Source organism: Psammomys obesus, unplaced genomic scaffold, assembly GCF_907164565.1.
Source record: "Psammomys obesus unplaced genomic scaffold, mPsaObe1.curated_primary_1811, whole genome shotgun sequence".
In the NCBI taxonomy this organism is placed as follows: Eukaryota; Metazoa; Chordata; class Mammalia; order Rodentia; family Muridae; genus Psammomys; species Psammomys obesus.
Window position 1 is genome coordinate 10,044,852 of NW_026596051.1, and position 13,929 is coordinate 10,058,780.

The 13,929-nt window shown below is 39.3% G+C and overlaps 1 protein-coding gene across 1 annotated transcript in view; it reads right to left on the reverse strand.

The window, feature by feature from the left end:
- Positions 1–7,899: 7,899 nt before the first annotated feature.
- Positions 7,900–13,929, reverse strand: part of LOC129688959 (telomerase RNA component interacting RNase-like) — a 30,559-nt gene continuing 24,529 nt past the window's right edge. The window contains 2 exon segments of the mRNA XM_055624037.1: positions 7,900–8,039; positions 8,042–8,354. Coding sequence (XP_055480012.1) covers positions 7,900–8,039; positions 8,042–8,354 — 453 coding nt within the window.

Consider the following 13,929-nt stretch of genomic DNA (forward strand, 5'->3'; position numbering starts at 1 on the left):
GAAGCAGAAGGAATGTAATTGCCTTTGGCAGGGTTACTAAGTGACTAGAAATCACAGGATGGCCCACCAAGATGTGTTAATAATGGTAATTTGGAAAGTTCTTCAGAAGAGTTACTTAGGAAGCCCTGAGGGAGAGGAGGATTTAGCCTCCGACCTTCTCTCAGGCTTGCTCCTCAGAGAAGACACAGGTTGAAGCTAATTGCTCTTCCATCTTTGGCTGTAGCCACATCCCCACTAGCAGGAGATTCTGAATGTGAATTAAAGATCAGATATTCTTCAGGTGTCTGGCCAGGACTGACCAGACCTGAAAGTCAGCTACCTAATCCCTCATCCAATTATGAGTAGCCAGGACGGCAACCCCTGAACTTCCCTGTGCCTCATCTCCTAACAACCTGAGGCTTATGTCTCTGAGGGCCCACTCTTAAAATTTTGAAAACATATTTCCAACATAGCCAGGGCCATTATCTGTTTTAAGTTGTGTTGGAAGTTTTAATATAGCAATTGCTGACAGCGTATGAGCAATAACATTTTTTCCAGCTTTACCAGTTTGGAGTGTGGAAAATATAAACCCACTATAAGTGTGAACAAAAACAGGAACATATTTTAAATTAACAAATTTAGGAATATGTGTAACATCCACTTGCCAAATAACATTAAGTACAAGGCCACAGGGATTGACCCCAAGATGGGAAATAGGCAAAAGGACAACACAAGGACATTGTTTAAACAAGTCAGCTTTATAATTACCTTAGTTAAAGGTCCTGGAAGGTTAGAATGAGCTTGCAAATGTCCAATGTAAAAGGAAATTTTTTTTTGTATCAAATTTTGAATTTGTAAAAAATAAAATTTTAGCAGGAGAAGATGTCTAAATTTAATTTGCAATCCCTAACCTAGGTAAAGACTAAGTTACATAGGCACTATCTGTAAAAATGTTTAAAGACTGTTTATTAAAACTTTAAAACACAGCCAATACTGCAGGTAACTCTGTTATTTGCACAGATGTGATAGACACTTGAAAAGATGCATCAACAGGTTGGACTTTGTCATAATAAGCTTACATATGTTAAAATGCCATATTTATTAGATTTCTGACAAGCCTGAAGGCCAGCATATTTAAGTTACTCTTTGTTTATCTTTATCATCTGCTCTAAACTGCATCCTATAAAACAGGATGCCATAATTTTTAATTTTGGTATATTTTTTGATGCATGTTTTATAACCAAATTTTAAGTAAATCTATATAGTCAGATTTTATATTACCCATTTTAGATTTAACCTTTAAAAAAAAACAGAAGAACAACTTAAACAAAGAGACTAGGTAAAGCTCAGTCTTATACGTAACTATAATCTTTAGCATAACTTTAAATCTGCTCTTTTTAAACTAAAATCAAAGCAAAATATTTAATCAGACATAGTTTATAGAGGGGCTAGCAAATCTTATTAATTCTACTATTTTGCATTAAGACAATAGCAAAAAAATTAAAGGACAAAAGTCTCATTTAGCATTAAACAGAGAACTAAACTCAGCTTGTAGCCCTCAGCAAAAATAGAATATTTTGGCCATATCAAATCTATAGGCCAGAAAGAAACTGCATTAATTTATTTATTTAGGCGCTGGCAGCCAGGCATGTATTTTATATAATGGTTAACAATGATTTGAAAATAACCCTGCATAACCCTGGACTAACATGGAACTGCAGTTCCTTTTTCCCTTTAAAAACTACAAGCAAACATTTTGCATTGAAGAATCTCCAACCTTTTTAAATGAAGAACAACATATTTTACAGTTCTTTCTCAAATCATATTAACTCTCTGGCTTTTTAATAATACATCCACTAACCTTCTGCAACATCCTATATACCTTCAGGTTCCTAGCTTCCTTTTTCTGGCTTAACTATACATTCTTACTTTCTTGCTCTCTCTCTCTTGCTTTTCAGACAACACAAAAACTCTCATCAAAATCCTTTCCATCCTAACATGATCCTGTTGGAGCCCAGTGTCTACGATTTGCTTTTTAAAGGCAAAGCAAAAACAAGTTACATTATTACAAAAAGTTCTGAAACTGCCAATTTTTTCTATAAACAAAGCAGCTAAACAAACAAACAGCTCTCCACAAGATACATTTTAAAAACTGCGATTTTCTCAATTAGCATAAATGATACAGCAGGGTTTCATTTAGTAAAATCGATAAAATAAATACCCAAAATCATTGTCATACCCAAATGCCTGATAAACTTTAAACATTTTATAGCCTTAAACATTTAAACATTTTTTAAAACCCGTTTTTGCAATATCAAAATAAAGTACTCCTTTTGTAGGAGAGAAGTCACAAGGCATAACCATAATCCTAACAAAACCAGATTTTAAAATCAGAATTTACCAATGTAAACAACTTAATTTTCAAAACCAATGCCAATTTAAAATAACTCATTCTTTTAACCTAGAAGGAAATGAGAATTATTTTTAACCCATACCAAGATGGCGGTTAAATTATAACCCACATGATAAAGTAGAACATAAAACAGAAGGTAGACACAAGCAAATACTGCACAGAGACATTGAGACAAAAAAAAAAAAAAAAAAACATTAACCAGCTGGCCAAATTTATTGAAAATACTGATGAAGTTAGGGGCGTCCCCCTGAACTTCGGCAGCTGTGACCACCTCGATCACGTCTTGCTACCCAGATACAGGCACCTCGAGCTCTGAGGAATTTTTAGAACAGAGAACAGAAGGTACTACACGCACAATCATTGCACAGAAACATTTAGACACGTACGGCCGCACACAAAAACAAAACACAGAGACAAAGACAAAAAACAACCGTGGTACCTGCTTTTTAAACATTTAAATATATATACAGAGCATAACCATGATTTTAAGTCAGAACTAGAAAAATTCAGAATTTATCAGTGAACACAATTTAATCTTTAAAACTAGAAGTGGCTCCATCTTTCTGGTTTCTGTTTGAGAGCCGGCTGAAGCTGACACTGGCTGAAGCCGGTGGGAGGGGGCGGAGTAAATTGCAGTCCTGCTGAGCTCTGCAGCTGGCAGAGGCAGGTCTTAGGCCTCTGAGGGTTTGGGTGTTCTCATCCACCCAGTTCTCCGCAAGCCTGCCCCTTGGTAGGGGAGTGGGAAGGAGACAAGTAGAGTCCCCGTTCCTCCTGCTCACTGTGCTACGGCTCTGGCTCCAATCCATGCCCTTTGCCCCAGCCCACCTAGGGGCCTTTTTTGTTTGGGTGGAAGGGAAGCGGCGTAAAAGAAGTAGGCTATGAGACTTAGCAGTTTCTTCCCCTGACTCTGTTTTATCCTCACTTTGTAATGAGATGAGATCTATCTCTTCTTTAGGAAGCTTTTTGGTACCAGCTCTTTTTCCTGTACTATCTCTTAACATTTGCTTGCACTGCCAAGTGTAGGCGGCCAATCAGGGTTATGGTACCTGGAAGCCTCTTCTTTCAAATCACTCTCCTCTGAGGGGTCTAATTGGTCAGGGCCTTCTTTGGGAAAAATGGGAAAAGCTAGGGAATTAACAGTAATAACGGGGGGACAATTATTATCTTTATCTCGACCTCTTTCTCTAAGGTCCTCGAGAGGGCAGGCTCCAACCTGATCCCACTTTTTGGCATATCTCTGGCCCATCAATAACAAACCATGGACAAATGTCGGACACAAAAACAAAGAACTTAATTAAGTCCTTTTTCTTAACTCTAATTCCTCTCTCCCTGAGCGCAACTATTGGCCCATTTTTATGGGATGGAGAAAGACTTACCCGACGTATCTTTTTCCTGTGAGTGTCAGGAACGTACATCTTTACGAGTCACAAGCAGCCAATCTTACTTTCGGTTCGTCGCGGCGTTTTCTGAGCGATCCGGATCCATCCATGCAAACCTCCATCCGGCAGTGGTCCGTGCTTCGGCCCCATGTTGGGCGCCACTTGTACCCGCCTGCGGGACTAGTAATTCGTGGGGTCTTCGAAGAGGACCAGGCCTGAAAGAAAAACGGGTGAGAGAGAAGAACGGACTCAAGCAAATGTGCACTTGTCAAGAGTCAAATTTTATTGAACCGAAGCAGGCTTTTAAGGCCAACCTTAAATAGGGGCAGGGCAAGGGAGGAGCACAGTGTAGAATCCTTTTTACTCAGGGAGGGGTAGGTTGGAAAAGCACATTTTAGAGTCTCTAAATTCAGGAAGGGGCAGGGTGGAAGTTACAAAATCTTCTTGGCCCAGGCCCTGGAACACTTTGCAGTTATTTCGGGAAGTCATGGTACAGTTAGCACATTTCTGCAACTGTTAAGCAGGATGTTGGTCAACCAGGTGCAGCAGGGTGGGGGGAATGAGAAAAGGTCAGAAGTTTCTCAGGGCTTGTCTCCAACAGAGGGTGTTTTTCTGGATAGTAAATCTATCCTCAGGGACCCTTCCTATGGCATGGAATCTGTTGCCTCAGATTCTTCCTGTTGCCCAATGTTTCTTAAGGAATTTCCTGATCTGTCATTTTAGGACCATTGGATTACATTTTCCTATTGTGGATTCCTTAGGAGAGAGCTTTCTGTATATTTACACATGTATAGGTCATACATGAATGTATATGTATATATATGTGTGTGTGTTTCTGTGTGTTTTCAGGAAGCATATTTCACAATCCCATTCTTTGCAACAGAAACTCTCTTGTTCTTCAAAATTTAGGGGCCTACTGCAGGGCATGCGTGGAGTTGTAAAGTCTGTATTTTTATGTCAAAAGTTAAGCTCCCATAGCCTCCCTTTCTCCTATTCAATCAGATATGTAGAGTGGGGAGCAAGGTTTGATTTCCACTTGAGCAAAAGTCAAGGAGAAATAACACTGCTGGTCTGTAGTCTGCCTAGCTAATATTGTCCCTGTATCTATCTTTCTTAGTTCCCAGGTCTAGGGTGCAAGGCAGAGAGTCTGTGCAATGTTAACAGTGACATGTGTTGTAAGGTAGGGACACAAAGACCACTGAGGGTAACCTACATCCTAATGGAGAGTCTGCATCAAGCCAGGCAGTGACTGCCTGGGAGAAGCACTTCCTACAGAGCAGCCTCAAATGTGTTTTGTAAGTAGCCTTTAAAGACAAAGGCTTTTTTTTTTTTTTCCCCATAGAAAAACTACATCCTGGTTGGCAGTTAGAGGGGTAATAAAACAAGCAAGAAGTTTAACAGAAGCCAGAACATCTGCAGTTACCTGGGACATTTCTACCCCAAGCTTCTAAAACAGAACTGGGTACTTTTCTACATGACTTTTCATAGTCAGAGTAGAAAAGTATATGTGTGGGTACTCAGTCTGAGGTTAAATCAAAGATGACTCCAGCTGAAACAATTTGGAAGAACCTTTGCCCTATCACAATGAGTTTTTAATACTATTCATGTGTGAGTTCTTTCTGCTGATGGCTAGCAGGTGACCCATGGGTCTTGAAGTATAACACAAGGGCAATGACAGGAACTGAGGAAAGGAAGGCAAGACTTCTGAAGTCATGCCAGCCACTTGAGGAATCAAGGTGCAGAAAGAGCCATAAGGTTCTTAACAAGCAAGATCTCCCCTGTGCCTTGGTCACTTTAATAAAAGCACTAACGTATAATGGTGGTACCTCGTTGTCTTTTGACAGTGTGGAGCCAGCATGAGCACTGACAGGAGCAAACCCTGAAGAACTAAAAAGGATCATGTCCACTAGACATGCATCACATGTTAACTTAGTCTTCCCATTGTGCCTTCTGGAAGAGCAATCAAAGTAGGAGAGATCTGTGAGGATGGGTGAGTCCCAAAGCAGAGGCCAAAGCGGAGAGGTTGCCATTAGAATACAATGCCTCTGTCCTGACTCTGCAGAATTTCAACCAGGTCAAGTCTCGTGATTTTCACTCCTGAAAACAAGATGGTGCCATAACTCATCATTAGTTCACTTCTTCATTTACTCTCATTCACTCATCCACTCACCAATGTCATCTTTGGTGTTATATAGCTTAGCAGATGGCTGCTCAAGTAAAACACACCATTAGTGCTTACAGACTTCTGCTGTTCAGGTAGAATTTTTAAAATACGATGGTAGGTAACTTGTATGTAAGTTAAAATACAGAAAAATGACCTCCAGCTGTGAAAATGAAAAGACACTTCTTAGCGGGTAGTGGCTCTAGAGTCTTCATTGACAGCAGGGCACCAGATGGAGACTGGAAGGATCCATAGGGGCCAGTACATGCTTTGACAGGCTTTTATTAAGTAACAAATAGCAATCTGTCTCGTTCTTCATTAGTGGAAACTTACAGGAAGGAAAAAGGATCTCCATCTCAGCACACTGAGATACAGAGACCCTAAAACAGCATCCCCCTTGGAAATTATGGTATCTAATTGCAGAGACCACTGTGAGGGGTGTTGGGTAGTATAAATTCCAGAGGCTGGAGAAACACCTAATTCCTCCTCCACAAGTAGGGCTTCTTGTTAGTATTTTGGAACACAACCTACTCCTGGGTTACCCAGCAACTTATGATGTCATCATGTGTCACTGGCCAGGTGGCCACACCTGGAAGGCGTGGTTACCTTGCTCCTTAAAGGGCCAACCCCAACACTGGTCTCTCACTCTTACTCTTTCTCTTTCACTCTCTTACTTTCTCTCTCTCTCTCTCTGTCATTGCCCCATTCCCCTTTCTTTCTCTCTCCCCACCATGTCCTGTTCTCCTACCCCCTCCATACCCACTTAATAAACTTCTGGCATAGAAGATCGGTTGACCCCAGCCTCATGTTTCTTTTTATAATAACTAACACTTCTGTCTGTGGACTGCTTGGTGGGAAGCTGATGGCCTTGGTGTTAATGACAGAGACTCAGAAGCCCAACCATGTTGCCTTTTGTTGTAAGCACACTGCTGGTTGCACATTGTCTTTTTTCTCTGGTGCTCCCTGAAGGAGCACTGTTGATGATGTAATCATCATGGTATGGTATTCGATCTTGTGCTGTCCTACTAGGCACTGCAGGAGTAGGTGTTTATGAATGAAACCTGGAACAGACTCCACCTATTTCTGTTTGCAATACCAAACCCCTACCCGAATTGCTGAGCCTGCTGCTGCTGCATTTACCAAAGGCTCCTCAGTGTGTGGCTGTGATCATCCTGACGCAGCTCTATGGACTTACCGGCTATTCAGACCCAGCTCTTTATGTTACCAATGCTGAGGGATTTCCTTGTAAGAGCCTTTCCCATGAGGGTTCCTTCTCACAGATACAGAATCTTTAGTGAAGCTCTTGGTCCTATGGGCTGTAGAGACAGCCACTACGTGTGCTGGTCTTCAGCGAGGAACAGCCTTTGTGCACGAGTAGGCGGCCAGCTACAAGATTTCAGAGACTCTTGATATGTCGGGCTTCCTCCTTTACCTCTCTGTATCTGCTTTGCTGAATATTCATTCAAGCATGTATGTTGATCTTTAACAAATAATATTTCTACTTCTATCGGTATAACTACATTTTTTTTTCTTTTTAAAAAACTACAGTAAATACAATTACTGTTGAAGTAAAATCACAATTAACCTTTATATAAGCACAGGTAAGCAGGAATGACAAATCACCACCTCTCTTCCGTACCCTCTTTTCATTATGTCTCAGGAATACGCTATTTCCTTAAGTAACAACATTTTTTTTTTCTCCAGCACTAAGTCAGGTTCTTTACCTCTCAGAAGTGTCTGTTTAAAGGAGAGAGACATCCAGAGGAGTCAGACAGAGCCAGAGAAAGCAACGTGACGTGAAGAGAGAGAAGAGTAAACCACTGATCTAGGAGGCAAGCGCTCAAGGTATAAGAGTCCTGGCAACGATCTGCGGCCACTGGAAGCGCCTTGGTTTTCTCCTGTGTAGCAATCTCTGCGAAGGCCGCTGCCATTACAGCATTAAACAGTTAGATACATCTCAGAGAGTCCTAGGGAGTGAGCACCCGGGAATGGGGACATTTCACCAGGGGCCGAGTTTTATCATCCTCACCACACTGGTGGGCTTTGTACGTTTTCATTTCTGCCGTGTACTTGGCCCATGAGTCACCTTTACTTCTTAACACCTCATACTCTTGTGCTTCTTGGCTACTACTCCTGTCTTGAGGGCTAGTTTGTTCCTGTCTCTGCGCTTGCCCATGAAGCTGAGCATGCGGCCAGGGCTGCCCTCCCTCGTTTTTCCTGGGGCTGCTGTAGCGCAGGCTGATGGGTAGGGTAGCTGCCAGTCCAGGGATGGCTCCTCCTGCCGCTGCCACTGCTTCTTCTTTATCTTCAGTTTGAACAGTTCCAGGAAGCTACTGTCCTTGGCAAACAAGTAACTACTGCTAATCTCCCCCCTCCCCAAGCCCCATCCCCAGTCCTGCCTGCCAACCACTAGTCTCACTGTCTTTATGCAATGTGAAAAAAATGTGCTGAATCTTCTCACCTGGTGAGATTTCAGTGTTAATCCAACCTGTACTGTGTATCAGTATTTCTTTTCTCTACGTGGCTACATGCTGCTCCATTTAACTTGAGTACTGGGGTTTGTCTATATGGGTTGTTTTACTTAAAAAGAAAGAGGGATGCTGCTGTGAATTACAGACACATTTTTGTAAAGACAAAAATTCAGGATGCTTTTATTTCATGGGTTGGAAGTGCAGTTTATGAAGTAATCTTATATTTAACCTTTACAGAAAGCACTGAACATTTCTATAGCTGCTGTTCCATTTGACCTCTCCAGCAGCGTGTTGGTGTCCTTTGAAACCCTTGTTAACTCCTGTGATTTTCTTGTTGCGTTTTCTTTACCCACTATGCATGCTTGCTGCCATTTCAGTCTTCTGTGGGAGAAGCAACTTTTCACTGTCACTTTACAACTATGAAATATCCTTTTGTCATGGAATTGTACTAATTCTTAGAATTCTTTACATATTTAAAATTGTTAGGCGAATTTTGATTTGCATTTCCTCCATTGTTTAGGCTTTCTTTTTAGTCTCTTGATCACATCTCTTCATTCACAAAAGTTTTAATTTTTATGAAGTTTAATTAATTTATTTTTCTATTTTGATTGCTTTTGGGTTTGTTGTTGAATCTGAGAAGCCTTTAAAGAGCCCAAGGAGTTGAAGAAGTACCCCTATGTTTTTCTCCACTCCTTTTATGCCTTTGTCTCTTTTTTATTTTTTTGTTAATTATAGTTTATTCACTTTGTATCCCAGCTGTAGCTCACTCTATCATCCCCTCCCTCATCTCCTCCTATGCCCTTCCCCCAGCCCACTGATAGGGGAGGTCCTCCTCCCCTTCCCTCTGACCCAGGCCTATCAGGTCTTATCAGGACTGGCTACATTGTCTTCCTCTGTGGCCTGGTAAGGCTGCACTCACCTCAGGGAGAGGTGATCAAAGAGCCAGCCACTGAGTTCATGTCATAGACAGTCCTTGTTCCCATTACTAGGGAACCCGCTTGGAGACTAAGCTGCCATGGGCTACATCTGTACAGGGGTTCTAGGTTATCTCTATGCATGGTCCTTGGTTGGCATATCAGTCTCAGAAAAGACCCCTTTGCACAGATTTTTTGAGTATGTTGCTCTCCTTGTCGAGGTCCTGTTCCCTCTAGGTCTTTCTATCTCCCCCTTCTTTCATAAGATTCCCTGCACTCTGCCCAAAGTTTGGCTATGAGTCTCAGCATCTGTTTTGATACCCTGCTGGGTAGAGTCTTTCAGAGACCCTCTATGTAGGCTCCTGTCCTGTTCCCTGTTTTCTCCCTCTTCTGATATCCATCCTGTGTTCCTTCTTGCTTAACTTCTTTAGGTATACAGATTTTAGTATGCTTATCCTATGTTATATGTCTCATATACACTTATAAGTGAGTATATACCATGTGTGCCTTTCTGCTTCTGGGATAGTGATGGACTTTGTCTCATATTTAGGTCAGTGATTTTGCTGAGCTAATTTGACTTGTTCTGATGATTAAATACCATTGCTAATTGAATCTCTCACAAAGTAAAAGTCAAAATGCTCAGGGTATTTGTGATTTTTGCACTCAAGTTTATCATACCAGTGTTTTCAAATTGAGCAAATAGGAGCCTTCTGGTATGAATAGATTTCTTCAAGTTAGTAAAACAAACAAGAACAAAAATAACAAAACCCTCTTGTTTTCTTCTTTCACTTTCCCAATTCCAGTTTACAAAGTCCTTCCATGATACAGTCCTGGGCTCAAGAGTCTACCTTTAAGTCAAGTGCTGTGTTGGTTTAAGCACTTGTTTTGTGAACAAACAGGTAATCACACCTCTTAAAGTCCTGGCTGATCTTAAGATGTTTTCATTGTTCAATATTCAAACCACAAAGAAGCCCCATATACCAGAGCTGATCTGTCAGCCCACACATATCAGTCTAAACAGCCCACAAGTCCTTACCGCTCTTTTCCTACCACCATACTGTCCCTGCCCACCTGACCACCATCCCAATGGAACATGATCAAATTCTTTGGAGTTAAAAGGTCAATGAAATGATGGACCTAATTAAAAAATAATTAGAAAATACAGATTTTTCCAATTTTGTGAAAACACCATCTTGGAAATCAATTGCTTGAACCTGTATGATCAAAACAAAATTGTATTAAACTCATGTCTAATCTTATGTTGTTTATAATTGTCTTAGTGTTCTGTTGCTCTAAAGAGATGCCATGACAGCAACTTTTATAAAAGAAAGCATTTAATTGGGCTGGCTTACAGTTTCAGAGGATTAGTCCATTGTCATCATGGTGGGAAGCATGACAGCATGGAGGCAGGCATGGTGCTGGAAAAGTAGCTGAGCATTGTAAATCCAGATCTGTAAGCAGCAGAGAGAGAGAGAGCAAGCTTCTGGGCCTGGCTTGGGCTTCTGAAACTCCAAAATCCATTCAGCGACACACTTCCTTCAACAAGAACACACTTCCTAATCCTTTCAAATAGGGCCAATCCCACTCACTAAGCATTTAAATATATGAAATTATGGGGGATACTCTTATTTAAGCCACCACACTGAGTAGCTGTGGATTGATTCTTCAAATCTACACTGTCTGTTAGCACAGTGCCAACTCCCTGGTAGTTTCATGTTGGATTATAAAGTAATGCTCAGGAAGATTTCAGCACTACAAACACTTGACCTTGGATCCTTGCATGTGCCTACATACATACATACATACATACATACATCTATCCGTCTCAAAAACAGGTGAGTTTTCCTTTCTTTCTCAGTCTCTTGTTTCTTTATCAATATCGAGGTCTTGGCTTACTATTATTTCCACAAACATTTTCCCTATGCTGTCTCGTTCCAGTAGGAGGCAACAGAAGTATTTTGGACAGATAGAGGAAATCATTTCACTGCTTACTGAAATGATGCTTCTTAAAAAGGATTGGTGTACATTTAAGGGAAATAAAGTAATATGCATTAAGTGAATACAGTCTGTCATGTGCCAGGTATGTATAACCTACATAGGTACAGTAGGGTTTCTGTTCCCTTGGGGTGTGGTTACTAAGACTGAATGCAATTCTCACTCACGCTAGGCAAGAGTGTGTCCACCTTCTTCTTCCCAAAACTGTTCCAATCAAGGCTGAGGCTACCAGTTGCCTTTGCGTATGGCATTCATCAAACCAAGACTCTTTCCCTCTGTACTTGCCTGTTTGGAGTTTTCAATCATGATATTTTGTGTCTCTGTCAAATACAATTTTTAGGATCCGTTCGAATTCTTTAGTCTGTGGAGGGGGGAGGAATTCTTTTAGTCTTAAGAGAGTTTTGCAGGCTGGAATAAATATTATTGGTATACGGCTTCTGATTTGATTTTTACATTGATGGATGAGTCTCATTAAATTTTGCTCAGCATTTATTTTCACTGATAATTTATGAGCTTCATAGGTTTATAGGGTTTTGTTTTGTTTTGTTTTGTTTTGTTTTGTTGTTGTTTTTCTTGTGATACCTTCATTTGGTTTTGGTATTAGGGTAATCCTGGCTGACCTATGGTCCCATGACTTCTATCTTTTGGAACTAACTTTAGAGAATTGGTTTACTTTGTTCTTGCTTGTCCAGTATATTTACAAGAAAACAATACCTTTAAGACTAATTTTGTTTGTTTGTTTGTTTGTTTGTTTTCTGCAAAGTTGTTAATGACTAACTCAATATTTTTACTGGCTAGAAGCCTGTTTGGATGATCTAACTACACTTGTGTGAGTTTTGATTGCTTGTGAATTTCAAAGGATTCACTAGTGTCACTTAAATTATCTAATACCTGAGCAACAATTGACTCATAATGGCCATTGTTGCCTTTTTTTTGAAACTATGAGATCTGAAGTGTTGACTTTTCTAGTTCTTTTAGTGATTATGTATATCTTCTATTTTTATTCATTATTCTAACTCCAGGTTCATGCACTGTATTCATCTTACTGGTTTTTTTCTCTTGATTTTTTTTTTTATTTTCAATTTGGATTAACTTTTTATCTTTACAGGTTTACATTAGTGCTTTCTCTTAAGATGGAAACTTAGTTAATTAACTGTACATTTGCTTTATTTTTATGTACTAACTGCTAAAAGATTCATCTAAGTAGTGGTCTTGCTGCATTGTACTAGTTTTCATGATTTATATTTTCATTTAGCCTAAAATGTTTTCACTATGTTGTTTAATATCCATATATTTTAAGATTTTCAACATTTTTCTGTTTTGAATTGCTGTTTTAGTTCCATCATTGTCTGATAAATCGTATATTAGTCTGATGAGTTCTGTATTATTTCTATTTTTAGTTAATTAAGCTGTGCCAGCACATAGTTTTTCTGGCGCATATGCTATGTGAACCGCAGTAGAAAGTATACTCTGTTAGTAAATGCTGAATAGGTTATACAAATGTCAAGCTGTCATGTTTGATGTGATAATTTACTTATTCAGAAATTTTTATCTGACATTAACATAGATTCTCTAGCTATTTTTTTTTTTTTTAAGGCTGGGTCTTTCTATGTAACCCTGGCTGTTCAGGAAATTTCAATATAGACAAGATTGGCCTGGAACTCACAGAGATTTGCCTACTTCTGCCTCCTGAGTACAGGGATTAAAAGGGTTTGTCCCTATGGCAGGCCTTTCTGATAAGTTTATCTTGGTAACAGCTTTACTGAGATGTATAGTTTAACAATTTCAAAAAATAATTCAATGGTCATTTATATATGTATAGTTAAGGGCAGTTATCACCACCAATATTATTTTAAATTATTTTATAGCCTTAACCCCCCCAAAAAAAAACTTCAGACCTCTCATTTTCACCACCATACTCACCCATTATATTAAATTATAGATGATACTTTTTACTTAGATATTTTGGTAATTTTACATAAATGAAATACATAGTTTGATAATTGAATTATTTACTTAGCACAATGCTTATAATTATTTCTATAAATTTTACAATGCATTAGTACTTCATTCCTTTATAGAATTGAATAAATAAAATATTATATAACAATATACCACACTTTATTCATTTATCAGTTGATGTAGATTGGCTTATGTTTTGCCTTTGGCTCTTAGGAATAATGTTATTATATATTTCTAGTGAGAACTATGAATGACACATGCTTTTGCTAGTGACTTTGTATTGATTTATTTGAGGTACTGCAAGATACTATTCCATAAGTTATACCTCTTTAGAGTCTCATTATTAATACCTAAGGATTTTTTCTATTCACAAAAACTATCTCCTCTTGACTTTCTTTAATGTATCATGTCAGGGGGGTTTGAAATGTGGGTTGTGGTTTGGGTTTGCATTTTTCTGATAACTGATAAAGCTGGTCTACTTGTGTGCTGCTCAGGTATTGGTATATTGGTATACATACATATATATGTATGTATGTGTATATGTATATATATATATATGTATATATATATATATATATATATATATATATATATATGAGAGACTATGGAATGAAAAAATCTTTGCTAGCTGTGCATATGACAGAAGGTGATCTAG